The 23,136-nt window shown below is 53.1% G+C and overlaps 1 protein-coding gene across 7 annotated transcripts in view; it reads right to left on the minus strand.

The window, feature by feature from the left end:
• Window positions 1-16,993, minus strand: part of KIAA1755 — a 39,968-nt gene extending 22,975 nt beyond the window's left edge. For 2 of the 7 annotated variants that reach the window (XM_070247928.1, XM_070247929.1), the window contains exons 1-4: window positions 16,641-16,900; window positions 6,435-6,632; window positions 1,282-2,620; window positions 598-795 (exon numbers count right to left, since the gene is read on the minus strand). In XM_070247928.1, the coding sequence (XP_070104029.1) occupies window positions 598-795; window positions 1,282-2,620; window positions 6,435-6,632; window positions 16,641-16,643 (1,738 nt within the window). In that variant the 5' untranslated portion in view covers window positions 16,644-16,900. Of the gene's footprint in view, window positions 1-597; window positions 796-1,281; window positions 2,621-6,299; window positions 6,633-16,640 lie in introns of all 7 variants that reach the window. The other 5 variants (XM_023626543.2, XM_070247926.1, XM_023626544.2 and 2 more) reach the window with 5 other exon arrangements.
• Between the last annotated feature and the right edge of the window lie 6,143 nt (window positions 16,994-23,136).

Genomic DNA, 23,136 nt, shown 5'->3' on the forward strand with positions numbered 1-23,136 from the left:
GGGCACCCATCCCCCATGGGCTGTAATATTGGCTAGAATTGGCTCACAGACGCCTCCTTCTCTGAAGAATTGCCCTCAGCTGAACTGGATCATGGGCCCAGCTGTGCCCCCACCCCAGAACCAGCCTGCAGTTGATGACTGACAGGCCCAGATGTACAAACGGCCAGCCCCCTGCACTTAAGACAGAACCAGCTCTGTGGTGTAATGCATGCTCCAGGGCCCCTGTGGGGTCAGGCCGCATCCTTGCCTCCTCTGCCCTGCCCCCTCACTGCCCTTCTCCTGAGAGCATCCTTCAGTAACGTAACTCCCTTTCCCAAGGACCCCTGGCTCTGGCTCTGCTTCTAGGGACCCTGGCCTCAGACAGCCGCCTTGGCTGCCTCACCAAAAGTAGTACGGACGGATGGAAGGATGGATGGATGGATACCTAGAAATCACTTTCATATACTCCAGCTCCTTCATTGGAAAGATGAGGAACCTGAGTCCTAGGGGGGCTTGGTCTCCAGGACTTTCCCTGCCTCCCCCACACCCACCAGCATGTGAGGATGCTCAGGGACTGCCCACCCCCAGCCCCTTCCACCAGCCCCTGAACCCGAGGACCTGGCAGGCATGCTATCCCAGAATGGAGGACTTCCACACTCAGAGCCCCAATCCCTGGTTCAGGTCCTGGCGGCTCCGCATCCGGAGGGCGGCCTCTTTCTGGAGGGCCTGTCGAAGCTTCTGGGAAGCCAGTTTTTTCCCCAGTCAGTGGGCCTGAGTCAGTGGCCAGGCCAGATGTTTTGGTATGAGATGTTCCAGCTGGGGAAAAGCAACAAGAAAAGGGTGTTAAGCAAAAGATGGGTTTTCCCAGGGGAAACGTTTTCTCTTTCACCTTCTGACTGATGATAACAGCTTACAACCATTGATCTCCTACAGTGTGCCGGGCATTGTGCTAAGCTCCTCACTTCTGGTGTCTCTTTGAACCTCAAAACAACTCTGTGAGGCAGGTGAGATCCCCACCGTGCAGAGAGAGGCTGGACTTAGAGAAGTCAAGTCCTTGACCAAGGTCACCTGGCCAGCATATGGCAAAGCTGGGGTGTGGACTCAGTCTGTCAACAGAGTCACAGGGCCTTGCTCAGTTCCAGACCCGTGACACGAAGTCTCTCGACATGCCACCCCTGCACTAAAGCCCTGAGACTGAGCCAGCCCAGGTGGGTCTCTGTCCCTGACAACCTGCGCCACCTTGTCACCTGACCACATCCAGAGGACAGTTCCACTGTCCAGCCGAGCAAGGGGGTACCTTACCTTTCCCCGAGCACCTGGCTCGGGGGGGCGTGGGCGAGTGGAGCGAACACAAGACTTTCCAAGGCCGGTCGTGCTGGAGCGAGGCTTTCTCCGGGGCTTGCCTCTGCCCCTTCAAGAACGAGAATTTGAGCCCAGGAGTGGGGGATCTGGAAGAGGAGGTGTTTCTACTGGGGCCCGTCACGGCCTTGGGGAGCCTCCCACTGACCTGTGTGGCCCCCTCTCCCATCTTGGTTTCAGGGGCTGGAGCAGCAGGAGCAGCTGGGCGGAGCCGAGGAGAAGATGCTTGTTTTGGTCCAGGCCTGAGCTGGACCATATTCTCCAGGTTTCCCAGAGGTCCCTGCATCTTGGAGACAGCTGGCTTTTCTGCGACACCTGCCTCGAGGCCAGAGGCACAGTGCAGTGGGTTCCCAAGAACGTTGCAGTCGGGCTCTTGGGGCTGGCGTGCTGAGTTGTTGGTGGTAGCTTGATGGTTGACCTTTTTCCTGGAGTCCAAAATGCAGGGCTCCTGCTCTGAGCTTGACAGCTCCGCACAAGCCCATTTTTCCAAGGAAGGCCCCCCACTGGCCCCTGAGAGAGGCAGCATTCTTTGAGAGACGGGCATTCCCTTACTTCCAGATGCCTCCTCCAGCGCCCCAAAGGGACACCCATGGCATTTCCCCACCTCCCGACTGGGAGACCCTCCTCTGCTCTGCAGGGGAAAGTCCAGGAGGGCCACATAGTCCCCCTCCAAGTCCTGGCTGGCCACATCATCCATCCTGAAGGCCGCCTCCCCGGGCCCGGCTTGTTCCACCTTGATGAGCCCCGGGTACTTGTTCCCGTACATCCTGTCTTTACCCTTGGCCGAGCTCCGGGCAAGCAGCACCTGGCTGCCTGGAGACGTGGTCTGGTGCAGCTCTCGAGGGCTGCTCAAATCGAGGGCCTCTATTTGAAGGGACCCCCAGGCCGGGGAAAGGACATCCACTTCCTGGGGTCTGTCATCCACAAACTCTGGGCAGGTTATCTTGGTCCAGGGCACAGGGACAATCCCATCTTCTGAAGCTACCAGGCAGTTGCGTAGGGGACTTCCCTCAAAGTCACTGTTGATGGCCTCCAGCCACGCTGGGGTGAAGATGAGAGGGTAGGATGACACGGGAACAGGCTTCGTGTCCACCGTGCGGAGGTCCGAGGAGAGGCGCTTGACCGTGATGCAGACGGCCTGCTCCTCCCGGGGCTCAACCTGGAGGTAGAAGTCGCCCTCACGCAATGAGAGGGGACTGAGGGGTGCCAGGTGGAGCACGACCTTGCCCCGCAGGCACAGCGGCCAGCCCTCGTGCAGGAAGAGGCAGTGTGCGTAGGGGGCCTGTGGACAGAAGGGGCCGGCATCAGAGTCTGGCCCTGGAATCTGCCCCCATCCCTCTCCCAGATGGAACCTGGAACAGGCGGGGGCCGGGGTGCGGCGAGAGAGGACGCAGCACTTCAGGGGGCCTCGCTCACGGGGTCCTGCAAGTCCCGCAGCCCGAGAGTGACGCCTCCTTAAATGTTGTCCCTTCAGCGCCTCTGTGTCACCCCAGTCCCACCAGGAACCTTGAAAATACTTGCTAACCCACTGGCCCAGGGGAGAAGAGCTCCGAGTGCCAGGCACCAGTTAGCAAGTGCCCCGCCCACGAGGCTCCTGCGCCCTTCTCCTCCCCGTCCATCTAAAGCCCCTCTCGTCCCAGCTGAAGCCGGAGTCCTCCGCTTTACAGCCAGGGAGACAGGGCCCCCAAGATCTGAATCGTTAATGTGCAAATTACTGAATTTCTTTGAGCCTCAGTTTCCCTACCTGCAAATAGGAATAACGATACATATTGGTATTAGTGGTTTGGGATGAGGATTAAGCCAGATTATATAAATGTACCAAAAATCCCCAACACAATGCCTGGCATATAATAGGTAGATGTAAAATAAATATTAATTTCCTTTCCCTTTGACAACATTTACTCTTTGAAAAATTGTGGGGATTTTCAATTAAAAAACAAAAAGGTAATTTACTGCCTTTATACCATTCTCTAGAGAGATTACGGCGTGAAGTAGAAACAGTACTGTGTGGGAAGTCAGGAAATCTGACCCTGCCTGCCTTGCTCGATGACGTTGAAAAAAAGTCATTCCACTATTCCGGGCCTGAACGTTTATTATTTATTTGTTTGTTTACTATTTAATTAATTAATTTATTAATTTCCCATTGGTGGTGATAACATGGCAGATGAGGCAAAACCTAAAAAGAACAATTTTTTTAAATAGAAAGTGCCAGCAATTCTCGGTACAGGTGGACACAGCAAGTCATCCCGGAGTCGGCCCCAGCACAGTGACCCGTCTGGGCTGAGCCTCTCCACCGGGCTGTGCGGGGACCAGTGTTCAACTGTGACACCACGTGGCAACCACGGAAACAACAGCTCCACTGGGCTGACGACATGTCTTTCTCTACCTGGCTTTTGGAAAAGAGTCTGATCCTGTCAACCGAGCAAACCCCAGATGATCTTATATAATTTGGACGTGTAGACGGGAGACACTGAACTTCCTGTTAGTTAAGCAAGTGTTTCCTGGAATTATTAATTGGGGAAATAATGAGATCTGACCATACTTGTGCCCCAAGCTGATAAACTAGTTCATCCCATTTACGCCATAGACCTGGCTGCCTCAGAGAAGCTTCCTATCCATAAACCCCGTGAGTCTGTGAGCTATTCCACCCCTTTCACCGAGCCCTCTGCTGTTTATGACATGCTTTCCTTCACCTTCTCATTGAAGGAGACGGAACAACCCAGCGATATTTTGCAAACAGCAAAGCACCACAGAGATGACAGTTGCGATTATCTTATCTGACACTCACAGTAACTCAGTGGTGCAGGCAGTTCAGTCATTATTATTCTCTCTTTACAGATGAGGAAACTGAGGCTCAGAGAGGTCAAAGAACAGGCTTATAGTCACACAGCTGATAAGCAGCAAAAAGCAGGACTTGGGTCTGGACCCTATATTATGAATCGGCTCTGACTGTCCTTAATATCCACTAGGCTTCATCTGAGGGTGGCTGCCTCTGGGTGCCTGTGGTTACAAAGGCAGACTCTGAGGCTGGCACAGTCTTATTTCAGAGGGAGAAAGGAAGAAGTGGGATAGTAACAGCCAGCAGCTACTGAGCACTGCCTGCCTGCCAGGCTCTGCGCGAGGCTGTGAGCATCATCTCAGCGAAGTAGGTGCCGTGTTATCAACATTTCTACTTTCCACACAAGGAAACTGAAGCTCAAGAGGTGACATGGATCCCCCGAGTTCACAGTGATGGAGCCCGGATTCGCACCTGGGGTTCATGTGGCCCCGAAGCCATACTGTTAGTCCCAGGCTACTACCCTCTGCTCTGAGGTGACATGAATTCATCTATAAGTACAATTAAATTAAAGTTGTCTATAATGACAAATAAAGAAGTAGAAAGGTGACCCTCGTCCCTGGGAGAAATGGGGAAGAGGACAGTGCAAATGTAGTTTTAATTGCCAAATAAAGGAAGTGGGCAATTGGATAGCTTGCCAGGGAGAAGAAATATGATGGGGAAGGATATGCATGAAACAATGTCAATGTGGATGTGTGGAAGTCGGCCGCAAGTGTTTCAATGAGACTCTTCCTTCCCCTGTAATAACAATGAATGTGTATGTAGCTATTTCTGCACGCTGGGCAGTGTTAAGCATGTTAAATGAATGATCTGTTTTTTTCCAGTTCCAACCATCTCTGATTCTGGCTCCTAAGCCTGAATTTTTATTTTTCCTGAAGAAGATTAGCCCTGAGCCAACATCTGCTGCCAATCCTCTTCTTTTATTTTTTTGCTGAGGAAGACTGGCCCTGAGCTAACATCCATGCCCATCTTCCTCCACTTTATATGTGGGATGCCTGCCACAGCATGGCTTGCCAAGCGGTACCATATCTGCACCCGGGATCTGAACTGGTGAACCCCGGGGCCGCCAAAGTGGAACGTGCAAACTTAACCGCTACGCCACGGGGCCAGCCCCACATTCAGTTTCTGTCTATCACTGAAGCGACGCACATGGTTCCCACCCTTGCTTTTTGCTCCTGATGTACCATGTCCCTGACAGGCATGAGCAGCTCAGGAAATGCTGGTGGGGCCTAAGACCCTCTTGGTGATTCTTGAGGCTAGGGGCGCAGGGGGTGGGCATTACTAAAGCAGAGCAGGGCACAGTTGGCAACCCTGTGAAGGGGGTGGGCAAGTTCCAGCAGTGGGCATCTGAGGATTGCTCTCCTCATGCCTCTCTCCAGCCATTACTTAAAACAGACTCCATCCTCTGGCCACAGAGGTAGTCATATGACTCAAGCCTGGCCAATCCTGGTACCCCACTCCTCTGGCCACAGTGATTGGTCCAGGGATGGACACAGGACCCAAGCCTGGCCAATCAGGATGCTTGCTTGTGATTTTTCTATCTGTAGCTGATGGGGAGGAGTTCCGTTTCCTCTCCAGGGTAGGATTTGATCCCAGGGCTGCCCTGGGCTCCAGCCTTGTGGGAACACCCAGCTTGTAAGAAGGATGCTGGCAAGCAGAAGAAGCAGAGACAAGAGACAGAAAGAGTCCTCAAGGGGTTTGATGGGAGGGTCCACTCGGGCCCGAGGCCAGATCACCCTGTCCCCGTCAGAGTGAGGATCTGTCATTTGCAGGCAGTGAGTCCTGCCTGAAACGCTTTTCTTTCCCCTTTGCCTCAGGAGAGCCCTCCCTGAGATCTGGTTTGAAGGGATCTCCTGGGAAGAAAGCGAGAGTCCTGTGGCCTCAAGGGCTCCCCAGAAGGTCTGGAACATTCTCTGCTCTTTCCACTGAAGCTGCCCCACCACAGCCAAGGCAGCCTGGCAATGCCCACAACGCCAGACCCAGGGCAGACTTGCTTTTATCCAGGGCTTCCTCCCCGCCAGTGAAATGCAAACGCGATTGATGACTCTGTGTCAGAGGGTAAAGGGCTGAAGGAGCTTCCCGCTCCACTAGGGGGCTGAACTCTCCCCTTAGGAAGCAATGATACCTGGAAAACCATCCCACATCTTCAGCTCCTGCTCTGAGATGAGACACACATCAGCCCGCTTCCTTCTCTGCTCACCTCCAGCCCCATGGCCTTCTGGGAGAGCTCGCCCCCTGGCCCTGCATCCCCCTGACTCACACAGGCTGCTTCGCGCACTTGCTCACACAGGCGCTTGGCAGGGATCAGGAAGTCCAGGAGGAAGCTCAGCCCATCTCCCCGGAAGTCAGAATCCAGGAGACGGAACACTTGACCGAGGATGGTGGGCGCCGTGGCCTCAAAAGGGGGATAGAGGCCCGCCAGGGCGTGCTGGATGGCTGTGTCCAGGGATGGGGGGTCCTGTGGGGACAGGAGGAAAGGGTGAAAGTGATAGTAAGCAGTAATAATAAGGGTGGCCACTTCCCATGACCTTCCTGGCCCCGTATGACCAAGGCCCCTGCTAACTCTCTGACGTCCTCTCCTATCCCCTCCCGCTTGTATACCCTCCTCAACCACATTGGCCTTCTTTCCTGTTCTTCAGACACACTGGCCACAATCCCACCTCAGGCCCTTTGCACTGGCTGTTCCCTCAGCCCAGAATACTCCTCCTTAAGACATCCTCATTCCTTCACGTCCTGTAGATCTTGGCTCAAATGTCATCCACTGGTCCAAGGTGGAGTAGACAAATGGGGGAAGTCATCCAGGTCAGGGCTAGAGGGAAGGGAGAGGGTAGCCTCCCCAAATCCCACCCCTTGGCTGACCCGTGGACCTGCAGTTTGAAGCTGAGCCATCAGTGAAGCCCAGCCTAGATCAGACAAGCCCCAGTCAACATGCAGGTTCACAAGTGACAGTAAGGGATGACTGTTTTCCACCACTGGGTTTGGGGTGGTTTGTTACACAGCAATAACTAACTGATACAAGTTGACTGATATATGTTTATATGATATATAATTACGTGACACCTAATTGATATATGAGCCCCAGACTCATATATCCAGCTGCCTCTCGGATGCCTCCCGTAGACGTCTCTCAGGCGAAGACCATCAACACATCAAACCCAACTCAACACCTTCCGAAGCCTACTGTCCCCCCATGTCCCCAGCTCAGTCCCCACTAGCCTGTCAGACTCCTTGGTCAGAAATCTGCCATCATCCTGCCCCTCTTACTGCCTCCCCCGCCCACGCATAGCCCTCGGCCATGCCCTATACTGTCTCCTCACCTCCAACAGCTCGCCCACCACTCGCTCCCGCCAGATCCAGGCCTCCATCGCCTCTTCCACCGAATCACCTCCTCACTGGGTTCCCACCTCTAGTCTGCCTCACCTCCAGCCCTTCTCCACAGGACCCCAGACGGCCTTTCTCAGATGCCGACCTGACCCCCTCAGGCTCCTGCTCAGAGTCCTCAAAGGCCCCCCACTGCCTTTGAGCATCCGGCCTCCAGGCAGCCAGATCCCCGTGGCCCCGCCAGCCTTGCCTCCAGCCTCACCACCCCTCTCCATGCTTCCGCCTCGATGACACATGCCTTCTCTCGCTCTCCCCTAGGCCTTTGCACATGCAGTTCCTTCCTCTTCCACTCCCTCTCCACCTGGCTGACTCCGTCTCATTCTTCAAGATCCAGGGCAGCCCTCATCTCTTCCAGGTTTCCTCTGTCTTCCCCCCCGCCCCCCCGCCCCAGCTGAGTCAGGTGCCCCCTTCTCTGGGCTTCTCTGGTGCCCCCATCATAGCGGTTCACACACTGATTGCCATCTCCCTCACGGACTCCAGGCTCCCTGAGGACAGGAGTGGTAAGGAGAATAATGGCCCCAACGATGCCTATGTCCTCATCTCTGGAACCTGTGAATATGCTACCTTACTTGGCAAAGAGGAATGAAGGTTGCTCATTGGCCGGCCTGAAAATAGGGAGATTATCCTGGATTATCCAGCTGGGCCCAATCCAGTCACAAGGGTCCTCGAAAGCAGAAGAGGATACAGAAGAGCTGAGAGCCAGAGAACAATGTGACCACAGAAGAAGGACAGAGAGATGCAATGCTGCTGGCTTTGGAAGTAGAGGAAGAGCCAAGGAATGTGGGCGGCTCCTAGAAGCTGGAAAAGGCAAGCAGACGGATTCTCCTGTGGGTCTCCAGTGTGCCCGCACCCCGGGAGACCCCCTTGATCTCGAATCTACAGAACTGCAAGATAATAAGTTTATGTTGCTTTAAACGACTAAATTTGTTTCAGCAGCAATAGAAACAAACCGAGCAGGCACTGGCTCCTATCCCTCCAGGGTCCTCAGCACCTGGCACCAAACAGGTAAGTAAACGTTGTGGCAGGATGAATAAAAATGCCTTTCTCTGAGCCACAATTTTCCCCTCTGTAAAACAGGAAAGTTGGACAAGGCCAGAGGTTCCCAGCCAGGTAGAGTAATAGAATCCACGGGTTATGATTTTCAACTCTTAGAAAGCCTCATGGAAGCCATGCTGGGTGCCCCAGACTCGTCGCAAGCTCTGAGTGCACCTGTCTCACTGGGGGATGCAGAGGAAGATGAGAATGAATGAGAATCCAACATAAAGGGAGTTTATTTAGGACAGAAGAATCATTCTTATAAACAGGACCCTGGAGACAGGGAAATAAAACAGAGACTCCAAGGAGGAGGAAGATGGCACTTCTCGATTCCAGCAAGATTCCAATGCTAGCAGGCTGTAAAACAGAGGACGCCAGCCCAGGGCATTCAGAGAAATGTCAGTGTCACCACTGTGTCCCCAGCACGCACACGGTGCTGGGCACAGGGTAGGCCCGCCATCACTATTTGTAGAATGAAATGTCTACAGTCCCCATTCTGATGGAAAGAGTGTCCTGGCACTGTCATGGCTGTGAGCTCAGAGGGGACAATGTTCGATGTCGAAAGTGCACCTGCCCAGGAGGGGCACTGTCACACGGGGGTGGGGTGGGTCTTCAATTTGACAGAACAGGGAAAGGCTCAGCTGGCCTTGTAACCTCTTCAACCTTGTCATTCGCTGTCCCCTTCAGGAAGTTTAGCATATCCTAGTGCCATTTGGACTGTTAGCTCTCACTGCTTTTCTTTAATCCACTCACTTTTTAAGAATTTACGTAATTGCCTTTTAAATGAAGACTCTGTGGCACCATGTTGGTGATGACAATGCAGCAGACTGCTGGAGTTCAAATTCTGCCTCTGCCACTTATGGTCATGTGACCTGGCAAGTTACCCAACCCTCTCTGCCTCAGTTTCCTCATCTGTAAAACAAGATGGCAACCATACCTGCCCTGAAGAGCAAGCGAGCGTGAACAAGGTCATCCACGCAGATTTAGTGGGCACTCTAAATATACAGCAGCCAACACTGCTAATTTGGTGATCATCTTCGAGTTATTATTGTATCACCAGCATAAATGGAAAAATCAGGACCCACTGGCATAAACAGAATGTAACTCCAAAAATAAACCAATGATGGATTGGGTGGTTTTTATGTTATTTTACTTATATAAATATATTTATATGTATTATTAGAATAGCTATAGTATATATCTCAAATAATATATATTTATTTAAATAATATAATAGATAACTATATAATAAACATAGATTTATTATATAAAATATATTTTAATTTTGCTGTTCTATTTCTATAAAAATAATCTATTTTTTAAGTGAAAAAGTAAAGAATGAGAACAAATACTGCCATGACCTTCTAGGGGCAGCTGGTCACCTCCGGAAGGCCCAGGAGGTCTTCTCTGTCTCTTTTTTCCAAAGCAGGGTCGCCACGCATGAGAAAGATGTTACGGGCATCCTCCCAGCAGAGGGAGGCATTCTGTCTGGTCCTCAGCAGATCAGAGAATTCCAAAGGGCCCAACCCTCTCTCGGCACGATTCCACACTACTTAGTTCCAGTCTGTGACAACCTGTGTCGCAGCAGCAGTCTGCAACCCCACCTCTGGGAAACAAGGAGCTAAACCGTCTCTTCCTTGACGTGCTTCCGTTTCCCCATCTGTAAATGAGGATTCTCGTTCCTAACCTGTCTCGCTCAGGTGATTGTTCTGGAGACACAGGGAGATAATGGATGTAAGGGGTGTCGGGAAAAGTACAAGGTGTTGCTGCTATTGTTATCATCCCTGCTTTTTATTTTTACTCATCGCGTCCAACAAGGCTCAGGTCCCAGCCTCTGTGTGAAGACATCTTCCCTGTCCTGGTCTCCTCCTGAATCCACTAGCTTCACCCCAAGAATAACAACGGTTTCCAGGCACCTGCTATGCACCAGGCCCTCTACTCACATCCTCCTTCTCAGTCACAGAAAGATCCTAGGGGCACAGTAAGGACACCCCATTTTCTAGATAAAGAAACTGAGGCTGACAGAGAGAAGGAGAAAGACAGAGCCAGGATCCAACCCAGGTCTGGGCTGGTTGAGTCCGCCCTCTGCCCCTGTCTCCTGGTGCCTCGTCTGCCTTGGGGCCACCAGCAGCCACCAGCCTTGGGGGTGACCTTCCCAGCTGCCGGGCCTCTGATAATTCAAATGGGGCCTAAAGAAGCTGTTTGCCTTTTGCAGACTCAGCCTCGCAGCCCGGAGGCCTCTGGCGTTCACAGATTGGCTCAGCGGGCCGCAGAGTGTAACCATTTAAGGAGCAGCCACTCAAAAGGAAGAATGTTCCAAGTTAATGGGACTCCGAGCTCTTGGCCAGAGCGTTACCTGCGGCAGGCCCGGACCCCAGGGGCTCCTACGCTGTCCAAGGATTGGGGGACGCACATGGTGAAGGGCCTGGGCTCTGCAGGAGGAAGGCTGGCCACTCCCCACTCAAAATCCACCGGGCAGCCCCGCCTGCGACCACAGGAAGCCAGACACCGCCGGCCAGACGTGGGCCCCTTAGAAGGACTTCCGTGAAACTTAATCGACGTGTTTCCATTCCTTCCCCGTGAGTGCAGCGCGGCTGGGCCTTTAATTGCTCCTGGGCAGCAGCCGACGCGGGAGACAGCATGAAGCTGGAAAGGAAGAAGGTGAGACAGCCAGAGCGCTGTGCAGCCCTCCAGCCCCTGCCCTGCAAGCAGGCCAGAGAAGGAGCCGCCAAGGGCCCGGCAGAACGGCCCACAGGGCTGGCCTCTATGCGATGCTCTGGGACCTCCTGCACCGACACGGGGCCCCTTGTGTGGTGCCAAAGGACGCACAAAAGTGTCTGTTCCCGGCGGTTCCATCTGGGCACCGGAGGAGGCGGGAGTACAGGTGTTTGTATGTTTCTGTTTCCAGGTCTTTGCGATGGGCCTTTATTATTATTGTAATCTTAAGAGTTATCTTTATAAAGTAAAATAAATTTGAGATACACAGGTTGATGCATTTTCCCCTATGTACACACTCCTATAACCACTCCCCAGACCGGTATCTGAGATTTCCATCCCCCCAGGAAGAGGCCCCCTCCCAGACAACTCCTCCACCCCAGGGGGGGCTATTCTTCTGTCTACTGGAATGTTTTTAAGGAAAAATTCCCATCCAGTATGATCTCAAGCCAAGAGGCCATGAAAGAAAGTATTAACTGCTTCCCCCTGAGGGCTGTGAGGGCCAGGCCTTGTAAGGCACCGTTTTAATTTTCTTCATCTTTTGCTGGGTTTTCCAAAGGTTCTGTAACCAGCGTGTATAGCTTTTATCATGGGGGGGTGGGGGGAGGATAAAAGAGGGATCGTGTGTGTCTTTAAGGCTGGTTCCCTCTTTAAATGGTCTCACCAGATGTTGTTAGTTGGACCTTCTGAGATGTGGACTGAACTCTTCTTAAAGGTCCAGATTTATCCATTTACTCCAACAGACAAAGGGTTTAGTGTCACTTGGCACCCGCACCTCCTGGCTTGGGAAGAGGGAGGGTTGAAAAAGCTGAGTAGGCCGTGTCCTAGGGCCGCCTTCAACCCCTGCCCCCTCCATGGCAGAAATACCCAGGGAAGGTGAGATTCCACCCTTGACTTCCTGGGTGAGCCTGGCCTCAGTTTCCCCATTTGTAAAATGGGGGCACTGGGCTTATCTATCTCCAAGGGCCCTTCCAATGGGGCCATCCTAGAATTCAAGGTATAATCAGGTTCAGGAAGGTTTGGGGCTGGGATGTGGTTTCCAAATGGGAGCCATTCATCCTCAGTTGGTGAGAAAGGTTTAAAAGGTCTGTCTCATCCGTCTCCCTCCTCAGGCCCGGGGAGAGTTTAAACCAGCAGCCACAGAGGCAAATGCCTACTACAGGGGCCTGGCAGGTGACAGGGAAGACAGAAGTGCACCGAGTGTGAGAAAATAACCCCTTTAGCCCCTCGGTGAGCGGCCCCTGATAGTCAGCCTCAGTGTCAGGGAAGCAATAGGGAGTAGTGGGGCATGGGGCACACGGCCCATCTCATCAGCTCCAGCTGAGGGTTGCCGTCACCCAGCATTGCCTGATCTACTGATATTTTAGTAAAACCTCCCAATTTTTTAAAGGTTTGCCAAACCAAACACCTCTGTGTGCCAGACACAGCCCCGTGGGTGTCAGGATGTGACCACCAGGCTCAACTGCCTGGGACACTCCTCCTGAACTTCTCCAGGCTGGAGATGCTGAAACCAGCATTCTGTTGCTCTGGCTGCCAGGAAGTTGTTGCTCACTTCCAACGAAAACTTCTCCTGCTTTAAATCCTTCTTATTCTCGTGTGGGTGGAGGTATGAGCGAGAATTGGCTCCTTATTAAAAACACCTTTCAGAAACTGGAAAAACAGCTCAGACGCAGTGACCCACGAAACAAGTGGGCGTCAGAAGACCCATGTTCAAGTCCAACTCTGTCATGGATCATCTGTGTGACCTTGAGCAAGTCACTTCACCTCTCTGGGCCTTAGTTTTGTGTTTGTTCTTTTCTCTCCCTGTCTCCTTTGCCTCTGCCTTGGGGTTCACCACCTTGCACCCAAACCACACAATGACAACAGCAGTTATAACTAGAGCTTCTTCTTACCGAGCACGCCTTCTGTATCAGGACTTATCCTAAATACTTTCTATACATCATTTTATTTCATCTTACCGACAATTCTACGGGATGGATATTTTAATTCCCATTTTACAGATTGAAGCACTGAGCCCAAGGCTCTTCCACCAGTAAATGGTAGACCGGGATATGAACCACACTCATAAGCACCAGCTCTTCTGCTCCTTCCTGGGTCTCCCTGACACCAGACCAGGCTCCCCTTTGGCCACTGCAATGGCCTTTCTAACACCCAGATCCAGTGATGACCCTCCACTGCTCAACAATCTTGAGTGGCTCCCCAGTACCTTAGCCACCCAGCCCGGCACTGGTGGTCCCATCAGTCCACACTCAGCACACCTTTCCTCCTTCTCACACACTTTACTGTTCCAGCCCAGGGCTTCCCAATCACCCACGAGCCGCATTCGTGAGTTTTTCCTGCTGTTCACATATCTTAATTTATTGTTTACTTAATATTGATTATTCCCTTCCCAGTATTCTTTCTGTCAATTCATTTTCAACTTAAATTTATTTCTATTTATTCTCACGTGTTTGTGCTATTTAAATCACTTCCTAACACTCATTAAGATGAAAAGCTCCAAAGTAAATAATGTTCATCTATGTGCCATTGCAAGTCGCCCCTCCTCGGACCCGTGGTGGGTGCCCCACCTGGGGAATCGTTGCCTGCAATCAACCCGCGCCCCTCCCCGGCCTGGGCGGGCCCCTTCTCACCCTTCAGAGCCCCACTCCACCTGCATCTCTTCTCTTTTCACGACACATGTGCTTCCAGGCAAAGGGACGGAAATCTCTGCGTGGGCAGGCCTTCCCCACACACTGCCGGCCCCCGAGGCAGGGCCCAGGGCTTACTCACCCCCCCTCTCGGTCCTTACACAGGGCCGGGCACACAGTAGGTGCTTTGGGGCACTGCCACGAAGTAGGTACTTTGCAATGTTGCATGAATTGAATTAGGCTCAACCAGCTTTTCTCAAAGTGTGGGAGGGGATGACAGGTGGCCCGCAGGATGAACTGGGGAGGACATGAGCTCATCGTGAAATCACAGTAAGGAAGTGACTGCAACTCTCTCCAGTCCTTCTGTTGACACCAAGGAGAAAGTCTCAGTTCAGCGCCAGTGTACCTTAAACACCTCTCTGACACTTGGTCATTGCTCCTTTTAACAAAAAGAAAGCAGCTGGGGGGCTTGGAATCATCCACGCCCACCTCCTCCAGCCGGAAGTTACTAACACGAATTTGTTTATATTTTCACAGTTACTTTCTACTCATGATGATGGATACTGATTTTTCACAGTGAGATATAAAATTTCCTATTTAAATAAATTTGTAAGTTTATAAAGTAAGTTGATTTAAAGAAAAGTATTAAGCAAATAAGAAGTAGTAGATTTCATTATTTCTTTAAAATAACTTATCTAGTAGATGGATATGCAAAAATTGTTACGATGATACTAAAATTTGGGGAATGTGGGACTGGAAAGCCCCTTTGTCAAGAGATGCTCTGACACTGGGCTGCCCCAGAACACTAGATAACCATTAATCAAATCACCCCATGAAAATTACAACTGTGATGGGTGCCGTGAAGGAGAGATATCTGGCATGCTAGAGTGAGAGTCGGGGAAATCGGGAAAGGCTTTCCTGAGGAGGTGACGTTGGGTGGAGATTTACAGGATGAATAGGAATTCATTAGGGGAAGGTGTTCGACCCAGCAAGAATAGCATTTGCAAAGGCCCTGTGGCACAAAGGAGCATGGAACATAAGAGGCTTTGAACCAAGGTTAGAGTGGCTGGAGTACAAAAGTGAAGCCAGAGAGATGGGCAGGTGACAACCTTTAACATTTAAAGACAGAGGTGGGGGAAAAATCTGTCCATCATTCCCACTTAGGACAGACTTACTCATCCTTCGAGAGGAGCCACCCAGTGTCTGACCCTTGATGGGAGGGTCTGCGGTTCAGTGAGGAGTTTCTGGATTCTATGCTAATAACTGGGTTAGGTCCAAAACCTGGCAAGGTTTGGCAAACACCACTTGGCGCAGGTTGTGGCTCTGGGGTGGCCATGACAGCTGAGTGCAGGTTCAGAATTCAGGCTGTCCTAACCCCCACTTCCTGGGAGGGTGACCTTGGGCAGCCACGGAAGCTCCCCGAGCCTCGGGTCTGCACAGTGGGGTGGAGACACCAGCAGGTCTGCCCTTAGAGTTGGCGTGAGTTACACGAGCTCCCGCATGTCAGTCACCAGCACCGAGCCTCGCCCATGGCGAAAGGTGAATGACTGTTAGCTTACGATGGTTCCGGGCAAACAGCTCCGAGAGCAGTGTGCGTGTACACGGCCCTGCTGGAGCATGGCTTCAGGAGCCCGGCTTTGCAACATATGTGTGGTGTGTATGCACGTGTATGCTCATATTTTGCAGTTCGGGAGAGCAGGGCACGTGTGCGCAGCCGTGTGGGTCAGAGGGAACACGCTTTGGTGTGCTCTGCGCATGTGTGTGTGTGAACGCATCTCTATATAGAATTCTTCTGCATATGAATGTGCACATAGCGAAAACCCACACAAACCCAGCGTGGTCAGTGACAGTCAAGGGGTGAAAGCCATGGCCTGTCGTCATAGCTCTTTCCCAAACCACCACGGCTCCCGAGAAGCCGCCCGGGGCTCCCGGGCCTGTGTGCGGCTGGGCTGCGATTCCCTGAAAACATGCCTTTCTCTCATTCTCTGTTCCTAGATACTGGTGCAAACACACACACACGCACACACACTCCCCTCTTCCAGAGCACCTCAACCATCCCCAGGTGTCAGCCCAGGAAACCACGACATCCAGGTATTGCCCTCCTCTTCCCCCTCCGCAGGCCCACCTCCCACCCCATTCCCATGGGAGCATCTCTCCCAGTGCTACCTGCATATCTCCCTTTCCTGCTGAGTCTCAAGCAGTGAAACCACCCCAAGCGTGGTGAGCAGCTCTCCCCTCTCCCCTCGGCACCCCTAATCCCCCTTGCCCCACACTGCCCGCCTGGGCTGCCAGGGGCCTTTAACCCCCATCCAAACCCCCGTGGGGACAGTAGGCATATCTGACCCTCAGCCCCGATTCTAAAATGCGACACCAGCAAGTTCTGTCCAGGGCCCAAGAGCTGGGGTGCCAGCTCCGACCTGCGCTGCGGGCCGGGCCAGTGTCGAAGTTTGCAAGTCCTCTCATCTTACTCCACCCACTTCACACGGACAGATGGAGGCCCAGAGAGGAGCGAGGACGTCGCCCGAGAAGGGTTCCTGCACCCCCACCCCTACTCCTGCTGGTGGGGGGCAGTTAAGCACAGACCGCTGGAGAGGACCCGAGGGTCGTCTCAGCGTAAAAGGCAGGGGTCTGCCCTGGACACCCCCTCGAGGGCAGCGACCCGCCAAAAGGGGACAGAGCGAGGTGGTCCAGGCCTTGGCAGGCGTTACCATGGTGACGGGCTACAAGTGGAGGCCGCGGCTGCTCCTCTCCTGGGTGCCGGGTCAGTCGGTCCGCTGGTCGATCTGTCGGGTGCAGCCCCGGCCCCCTCCTAGCACTGGGGCGAGCGGAGCGGGCTGGCCCGGGGCGCCGACCCCAGCCTCATCTCCGAGGGGAGGCCAAGGACGCAGGGAGACAGACAGAGACAGGGGTGCCGGAGAGACGGGCGAGACCGAGACTGGAGACGGGGAGAGACGCGGCGGCGGGGGCCGGGCCACCACCGAGGGGCGGCCGCAGGGGCGGGGCGGGCAGGCGGAGGCGGCCCGGGGTCCCCGCCCGGGTCGGAGCGCGGCTCCCCGCGTGGGCCGGGCCGGCGCGACTGCAGCCCCTTTGTGCCGGCGCCGCGCCCCCGCCCGCCCGCTGCGGCGCGAGATGAGAAGCAGGCGGCCCGCTCCCGGCCCTCCGGCCGCCGGCTGCCAAGACGCGCTGAGCCGCCCCGCGCCCTGGCCTCCCCGCCCCCCCTTCCCGGGCGCTCCCGCCGCGTCTGGCTGCCCCGCCCGCCCCGCGGCCCCCGTTGTTCAGACCGGCAGAGGGAGGGTTCAGCGCGTACCCCTCTTTGGAGTCAGACCTGGATGGGGGTCTCCTCCTCGTCTACTTTCCAGCTGGGGGATTCCAGCAAATCATCAACTGTCCTAAACCTCAGTTTGCTCATCTGTAAAATGGAGATGATGATGATGATACTGATAATACCGGCCTCCTAGATTTGGTGGCAAGGAGCAAGCATCTGTCGTGTCGCCCTTCCTCTGTGAAGCCCACCCCACCCACCATCATGATGGCCCAATTCAAGGCTTAGAGATGATGGTAGCCCTATGCGCGTTCTGGTCTCATTTCTCTCAGATAAAGACTAGCTTTGTGACCTTGGCCAAGCCATTGTTCCTCAGCTTTAGAGGGAGACTAGAAACTAGATGACTCTGGGATTCATCCACATATTTATCAAACATTGGACCCAGAACAAGTCAGAGTCCCTGCCCTCAGGTAATGTATAATCTAGTAGGGGGTGGGAGTGAGGAGTAGGGGGAGAAACAGAGTTCGAAGCAGAAGGAACAGCATGTGCAAAGGCCCTGAGGTATTAAGCTTAAAGAAATTGAGAGTAAGCAAAGAACTGAAAACAGCAGAGTGTGGTAGTAGGGGTTTAAGTTCAAAGCTCCAGCCTCATTCACAGCCCATCTTCCACCCCACACAGCTTAACCAGTCTTTTAACAGAGAGAACCTGAGCTAGGAGCCATCTCAAGTTGCTGCATAACTTTTAACAAGTTCCTTCACATCCCTGGACCTCCATTTGGGACTAATAATCCCCAGTAATTCCACCGTGCCACACAGCCCAGAGGTCCCGTCCATGGTATGTATTCAGCAATCAGATAAATCCTCTGCTGTCCTCAGGAGCCAGTCTGGACGGTTTTGGCATCACTGCTCTAGACAAGAATTTGGGAGAGAACAGACTTGTTAACATCGGGTGCACAGTTCCACTGCGAGTCGGGGGCTTGTATCTTGGAGGTTCCAAAGGCCCAGCTTTGCAGTGAGACAGAAGTGACACCTGGGGTTCTGGGCTTGCGGGCAACAGAGCCTGACTCCGAGTGAGTTAAGTGGAGAAATAATGGATTGGCAGGGTTTCAGACTCAGTGAGAACCACAGAATCGATGAGCAGGCTGTGGGCCCGTCCTCTGGAAAACACAGGAACAGGGGAGATGCTCCAGGGGCCTCACTGGAAGGAATGAATTGTAACCCTTGAAGACTGGTGGAATTGCATGAAGACAGACAAACACACCGAAGTAGAACTTTCTACACGTTAGGTACTTCTCTAAGTGAGTGACAGTTATGAGGTAGATCTTACTATTATCCTTGTTTTACAGATGAAGAAACTGAGGCACAGAGAGGTCACGCAGCTTGCCCAGTGTTGGATAGCTAGTAATCTGCAGAGTCCAGAATTGGACAAGGCTATCCATTTGCAGCAGTTATGTTATTAACCACCGTCCTGTGCCACCTGAGTGAATTCCATGACCTCGTGTCACTCCTTGCTAGATTCAAAGACTTAAAAGAGAGATTCTAACTGGGTCATGTGCCCAAGGTCCCACAAACACAGAATACACCAGGAATAATTGGTCACCCAAAAGGAAATGAGGTTGCAAAAGAAGGGTGGGAATGGATCTGAAATGGCTTATAAATAACAAGCGCTCATTAAGTCCAGCCCTTGGGGCTCTTGCTATCCTTTGTTCCTTTATTCCCAGGCACGTCCTTCAAAAATAGTCTCTACTGACATGGTGCAACCCTATATGCAACCACAAATGTAAACACACACATCCAGACACGCTGTGTGGTTTCGTCCCATCCTGTGCGTGACCTCAAGGAGGTTCGCCTTTCTGAGCCTCAGATTCGTCCTTTGTAAGGCAGAGAATAATATTTACTTCCTCACAGGACTATGGTTGTAAATCAGTTAATCAGTGCGAGGTGCTTTGCGCTGTGCCTGGTATACAACACACAAAACCGTGTTGTTTACGTTAGGGGCCCATGGTTGTGAAACCTGCCTCCAAACGCGCAGGCCTAACTGGTGGGCTGGACACGGTTCATCTCTCAGGGGCTTTCTGAGGATTTTTCCAAGGACTGTCCAAGTATTCATTTCCTCTCTCTTTGGTAAATGAATAACTGAATCGTGCTCCAAGTCAGCACTAGATTTGGGAGAAATAAGAAAACCCATCCCTGGTCTTACACATGGTGGAGTGGAAAACAGGGGAGCGAGGTGGACATGGGTTCTGCTACTGATTTGCTGGGTAGCCTGGCGTAGGTCCCTCCCATCTTGGGGCGGCAGTTTCCTCAGCATAAAATGGAGGTTATAATCCTCTCCTCACGAGACTTCTGTGAGAATCCGACGAGATAATGCGTCAACAGTGCTTAACACAGTGCCTGGCATGAACTAGGTCCCCAGCAAATGGCGGCTTTATCTACGATTCTGAGATTCCCAGGGCCAGGTGCCAGGACATCTCACCAGGGGACAGTCTCATTGGGGGAGGTGGGTTGCCTAATTTAAACAGAATGTCATGGGATTCAGAATTCACTCATTCAATAAATACTTATTTGTTCCTACTATAAGGATAGCAAGTGCTTGGCATCCGTGCGTACACTCTCCCCTCTCCTACCCATGGTAGACATCGTTAATCAATGGTGGAACTTCCTAGTGAACCTGGAAGCAGCCTCAGAATCCTCAAGACAGAACCCAGGCAGCTGCTACCAATCAAGATGAGTTGGCATTAGAGACAGTGCTTGTCGTCTGTGGTCCCTAATGTGTAAGGAAGATTGGCACCGAAGAAGACACAGGCTCTGGAGGCAGAAGGCTTGGGTTTAAGTCTAGCCTTAAAACTCCCCACAGACCTTTATTATAATGAGCAGCTGCCGAGGCGTTGTATCAGCCGTGGAGTGTGCAGCTAGACTTCTCTTCAGGAAGGAGACTGCTGCGGGAAGTTCCATGAGCTGTGGGTACCTCCAGGATGCGTTTTTCGAGCTGAGGCCACGTGCGTCCTGGGCAGCCCTCAGCGGAGCACAGTGTGCACAGGGGTCTGCCATTTCTGCCTGAGGTGGGACTCTTCTGCGCACAGTCTTTGGGCCAGAGCTCCCCATCAGGCTGGCTAGACTTTCTCAGTGACGTGCCACATTCTGAAGCTCCTTTCACCCAATCCTCCTTTCTTCCCCCTTTTCTTGCACAGGTGTCAGACCCGCAGTTTGGTCTGAGGTTCTCCCTTGCTCTTCCTGCTCCCTCTCCCCTTTATCCCCACGGGCATCACCCCCAATGAATCTCGGGTACTTCTAACTCTGTCTTTGGTGTGTGTTTCTCAGAGGATGCAACTAACCCAGCATGGAGTCATGTAAGTCTGGGTTGGAAAGGAGTGTGCCCCTCTTCTCTGATGGTGAGAGTAAGGGGTGGCACAGAGATTATTGTGAGGGCTGGGGCAAAGAGTGAGCCAGAACTGGAAGCTGAAGGGCATGGTACCATGGCCTCCTCTGGATGAAGCTGGCCTTCCCTATCAATGACTCTTGATTGCAAGTGACAGAAGTTCAACTCAACCTAGCTTAAGTCAAAAAGGAACTTCAGGGTCATAAAAGTGAGAACTGGTGCCAGAGCTTTTCCTCATTCTTTGGGTGGTTTCTTTCCTCTGGCCAGGGGAGGTGGCTTCCAGAAGCTCCAGGCCTGCATGGTCTCAGCTCAACAATCTTAGTCCAACAACATTTTTTTCCCACATCTATATACTAATCCTAGGGAAGATGCTGATTGGCCTTGCTGGGGTCACATGTCAACTCCTGAACCAATCACTGTGGTCATGGTAAGGAGGATATTCTGATTGGCCAGAGTAGAATCTCCGCCCACTCCTGGGTGGGAGCACGTGAAGGTGGCTCTACCAGGACTGCATGGAGTGGGGAGAAGTTCTCCAAAGAAAACAGGAGGAGGGGCATGGAGACACAGGTACGCCAACAAAAGCTTTGGTGCTCCTCGCCCACTTCACAAACGCTGGGAAGAAAAAAGACACAGTTTTATCCCTCAACAACCTTCTCGCAGGGGAAAATAAGCTGTTTAAATGAGCTTCCCGATGCCAGGTCTTGGGAGGGGCGTGGAGGAGACCTGTGGACACACGGGTACCTCAGACACTGCTGCCCCCTCTCCTAGGATGCCCGCAATCTGGTGATAGGGACAGAGATGGAGGCCACCCATGAGAACAAAACCTCTCAGAGGCCTTGAGACTTAAACCTTACTTTGTTCAACTGTCCTCATTTACAGCAGGGGGAGCCACCCAGAGAGGGGCAACTCACGCAGTGCCACACTCCCCAGCCAGGACAACTACCTGTCATACTCGGTCTGCTCTTAAAACTGCTTCCTGGAGAGGAGCCCATGATATATATGTAGGGGCCTGAGTTCAAGTCCCAGACTTCCCACTGACTCCCTGGGGATCAGGGCGGTTCACCTAAGTTCTCTGAACCTCAGTTTTCTCAGCTGTGCAATGGAACCAATAACCTCCGCTTGGCCTTCCTCCCGCGCCTGCTCTGAGGCTATAGCCATGAGCATTTGTCACATCTCGCACGGGATGGAGCCATGAGATACAGCTATTGACCGCCTGCTCCATGCCTGGAAGAATGTGCCGGGTGCTGGGGGTAGCAGGGCAAACACAACACAGGCCCTGCCTCCTGGAGCTCACATGTAGTAGGAGATCAGATCTCAACAGTGAATGCATCCTACAGGTGGTGGTACCGTTGTTAAAGGGGGGAAAAGCACATATCAAAGGAACCCAGTAGATTCTAAGGGTCTGGGAGGGCTTCGGAGGGCTGCCCTGAGGCTTAAGCTGAGATCTGAAGCAAGAGGAAGGATTAACTAGTGAAAGAAGTTAGGGAAGAGCATTCCAGTCAGAGGGAACAGCACATGCAAAAGCCCTGAGGGAGGCACAAAAGAGGCAGAGTGAGGGGGACAGGGACCCAGGAAGAGGTGGGAGAGGTGAGCCAGGCTCTGCACATTGCAGAGGAATTTTCTCCTTAGAGCCTTGAAAAGCCATGGGAGGGAGTTAGCGAGGGAGTAACGTGATCAGATTGGTTTTTTTCAAGAGATTCCTCTAGCTGCTGGGTGGAGGAGACAGTAGAAGGGGGTGGGGGCTGCAGGGAGACCCACCAGCAAGGGGGCTGCCGTGGAGGGCTGGAGAAAGGTCTCGCTCCAAGGGCAGTGGAAACCAAGAGCTGAGGCCCCAGGGGGACTTAGGGCTGGAGGCCCCAAGGCAGGGGGTGCTGAGGGCACTCGCCTCAGCCCATCCCTTAACCCCCGCCCCCTGGGCCCCGCAGCCCTGGGGTTTCTCTTGTCCTCCCAGTCCAGCCCTTTCTTATTATTGTGGGACGGACTCCATCGATGACTCACCCAGGACTTGGGTTTCCTGTTCAGCCAGCCATGTCCCCCTCCCCAGCTACTTCAAGCTCCTCGGGGCCTGCAGACCTCACCCTCGCCATCTGGGGAGGCAGCCAAGAGCCCTGCCAGCTGCGGGGAGGTCTAAGGAGGAAGGAGCTGGGCCTCTGCCAGACTCAGGCACCTCCCACGCTTTCCTGCCTCTGTGATTTTGCTCATCCTCTTCTCCCTGCCAGGCAGGGGATCCCCCTTCCTGCAAATCCTGTTCATCCTCCTGGGACCACTTCCTCTGGGAAGCCCTGCCCAGTGCCCCAAGGCGATCACTCGTGCTCTGCTCAGCAGCACCTGTCTTTTCATTCATCCCTGAGGAGCTCACCTTCTGGGGAGGGAGACAGGGGAATGCATGGATGGAGCTGTGGACACAAATATGGTAGGAGCCTAGAGGAGGAAAGCAGTAACAGCCCTAGAGGAGGGTCAGAGGAGGTTCCCGAGAGGAACGGACATTTGCACTTGGAAGTTCACTGTGGGGAGAAAGATGAGAAGGCATTCCAGGCCAAGGAAACAGTGTGTGCAGGGGCTGA

This window comes from Equus caballus, chromosome 22 (genome assembly GCF_041296265.1).
Source record: "Equus caballus isolate H_3958 breed thoroughbred chromosome 22, TB-T2T, whole genome shotgun sequence".
Classification (NCBI taxonomy): domain Eukaryota; kingdom Metazoa; phylum Chordata; class Mammalia; order Perissodactyla; family Equidae; genus Equus; species Equus caballus.